At 19.1% G+C, this 3,349-nt stretch overlaps 1 protein-coding gene across 1 annotated transcript; it reads left to right on the top strand.

The window, feature by feature from the left end:
* Positions 1–1,699: 1,699 nt before the first annotated feature.
* PGO_003980 (variable surface protein) lies at positions 1,700–2,897 on the top strand (the record flags this gene model as incomplete). The annotated part of the gene is made up of 3 exons (XM_028691398.1): positions 1,700–1,729; positions 1,869–2,651; positions 2,736–2,897. The coding sequence occupies 3 exons, from the start codon at positions 1,700–1,702 to the stop codon at positions 2,895–2,897; spliced, it is 975 nt and encodes a 324-aa protein (XP_028547199.1).
* Positions 2,898–3,349: the final 452 nt, after the last annotated feature.

Genomic DNA, 3,349 nt, shown 5'->3' with positions numbered 1-3,349 from the left:
ATTCTTCACAAATTACTAAATTTACAGTACAGTGAATAAAATTGATAATTTTTTTTTTTTTATATTTTTAACAAACTCAAAATAGTAAAAATTATCATAATAAACAAAGAATCATTTCATAATATGTTATAGTTATAGAGAACACAATATTTAAGAGGTGCAAAGTAAATCCTTTATTTAAAATATTAAGTACCTCTAACATACAGGGTATTTATAATCTCGTATAATAGTAAATTTTATGATTAAAGTATAATTATAAATTTGTTCTATATATATAAAACTTCGAAGAATGTGCCTTATGATGCTATTATAATAATTATTTTTTATATTTATAAAATTTTCATTATATTATTCTTTTAAAAAAGTTATTATTACAATAAAATAAACATATAGTTCAAATTTCTTGATATTAGTTTTGATAGATTTTGTACGCTTTTTTATAATTTATTCACTATTGGAGTCATGCAAGGAATTCTAGCAAAAAATAATAATAAACATATGTGAATTATAATCTTTATATTATATACGGAATTGTCACTATGCATATTCAAACCATATACGTTTTTAATTGTACAATGGAATATATATGTTTAATTTTATTTATAGAATTGTCCCAAAACATAATATTACGCATTGATTAAGTATATTTTTAATTCTAAAAAGTAAAATATATATATATAAACGGATGTAAAAAATATTAATTTTCCCTGAAATGTAACACAAGAAAACAATATACATACATATTAAACATTAAAATTATTGTTTTATGTGCATAAAATATTATCTCACTAAATATATTTCTTCAAATATTATATATAAAATATTAAAAATAAATAGGTTATTAAAAGTAAAGCAAATAATTATCATGTCCAATATTAATATTCCGTGTACATATGTGTTATAATACAAGTATATCATTATCCTTGTTATATGAACATACAATAAAATATTTTTAATGTATTATATATTTCACTGAATGTATATATGTTTTGCATACAATTATCTATTATATTTAATCATGAAATATATATATTATATTCTACATAATATTAATTCACATTTGAGAATTCGTAAGCAATAATATTTCTAATAGGAATAAATAAAAATAAATGATATAAATAAGGGTATAAAACATTTTATAATATTCCAAAAAAATTACTAGGTATAAATCCATTAATTAGGATAATTAAATAAATATACATTAATTAATTGTTAAAAATTGATCCAAAATATTGTCTATATTCTCTAAGCCACAATATTCTATAATTATAACATTATTTTCTTGTAATTAAAGTGAATTAAAATTTTTTGAATAAATGTTGTACGATAAATATATTATAAGTATAAATATCATAGTTGAAATATATAATAGAAAACAGCTCTCTTATAATATCGTTATATAAATAACAACATTAAAAACAAATTTATTATTATGTAATATATATAATGTGTATAAACATTGTAATACATTTAAAATAATATGTATTTATATGAAAAAAGTTTCAACATATAAAAAAAAAAAATTAAAATGTAGTTTTATAATATTTAAGGAATTTAAAAAAAATATAAATTATAAGAGTTCCTATGGATTCTGTAAATTTAATTTTTTATTTTATATTGTGTATGTGTAGTTTTTATCAAGATATTTTTATAAATTGTTATAATTAGTTATTTAAAAAAATTTTAATTATTAAGAACCATGACTGAAAATATAACTGTGAATAAGGACGTACATATTGATTTATTATTTTATAATAATTTATATCATTTAATTAGAAAATATCATTATATATGAAAATAAAATAAATAATACCTTTTCAATCATAAATATATATTTTTTGGTAAACTGTTTTTATTTACATATTCAGTTTAATTTTGAAGGTATATTTCCCCAATGTAGAAAGGAATACGAATTAGTTAATAAAAATAGAATACGATTATGGTATGATCTTTCAAGTATGTGCAGTGATTTTCGCAATTACATTCAACCTACTGGATATAAAACTCTTTTTGAAGTTCCAGACCTTTGCGAATATCTTGGAGTATATTTAGATTATATAAAAGATAAGTCAGCCAATGATAAAAAAAGAAGTTGTTTATATTTTTTCTACAAATTAAAAGATCTAGTGAACACATATAAGGGAAAATGCTACACAACTAAAGAATGCTATGAAAAAATGAGAAAAAAGTATGTAACAGTTTATGGAGCTCAGAAAAACTATCTTGCAGTTATTTCTGATACTTGTAAAGATGAGGTTACAGAAATTAATAATATTGATGACAAAACATTTCACATTTTGAAATATTTGGACGATTTACACAATAAATTTGAAAATTTAAAAATTACTAAACACAAAACTGATAAGGATTCATGTGCATTTAATAAAAAATGCTTGGACATATATGATAAACTTTCAGAAATAAACAAAAAATCACAAAACGAGGGATTAAAATCAGAATTAGAAAAATTTAAATCTGCTTATGATAAATATGTGAAATCAAATCCTCCATGTGAAAATCAGGCGAAGATATTATATTTATCTACTGGGACAAATACAGGAATAGCTGTATCAACATTTGTAATAATAATAAATTTATTTGTTTTGTATAAGGTTGAAAAAAAATTAAATTTATTATATTTATCTTACACTGTAATGGATATTTTGTACTATTCTTAAAAAATCACAGAATATAAATGGACTAATATAAAAATTTTTGTTCTTCTACTTTATCAGTATACTGTTTTTGGCAAAATTTTAAAATCCCCAGTAAAAAAGGTTAAGAAAAGTTTGAACAAAAATAAAAATGATAATTTCAACTTAATTTATTCATCTGAGAATGAACAAAATGTTTTAAATTATAATAATTACAGAATAGCATATTCGTCAGCAGATTAATAATAAACAAGAAATAAGCATATAAAAATTCAAACGTACATATTTAAGTTATAAAATAAATTATAACTATGATTATATATAGTCAGAAGTGATTAATTATTTTAAAAATATATTTTTTATGTAACAATATTATTATAAATGTCTCCTAAGTTATTTGGTTATTTAACTAATAACAGAAGTGTAAATTTTGAAAACTTCAAGGGTAATGAAAAATAATGGTAATTATTATAATAAATTCAAAAAAATATTAACCTATATATAAATATTAAGAGTTATTTTATATTAGAATGATGCATTTTGGAATAGAAATACTTAAATATTACATACAACCATATTTATAAAATTAACCTATTAAAATGTAACAGTTGGATATTATTTTTCATTAAATAAAAAGCAGAAATACATATAAAAAAATAAATAATAAATACCCAATAATCTATTATATAACTTAT

The sequence above is a fragment of the Plasmodium gonderi genome (assembly GCF_002157705.1).
Source record: "Plasmodium gonderi DNA, contig: Pgo-contig_622, whole genome shotgun sequence".
NCBI classification, from domain to species: domain Eukaryota; phylum Apicomplexa; class Aconoidasida; order Haemosporida; family Plasmodiidae; genus Plasmodium; species Plasmodium gonderi.
This window is presented reverse-complemented; position numbering and strand designations above follow the sequence as displayed.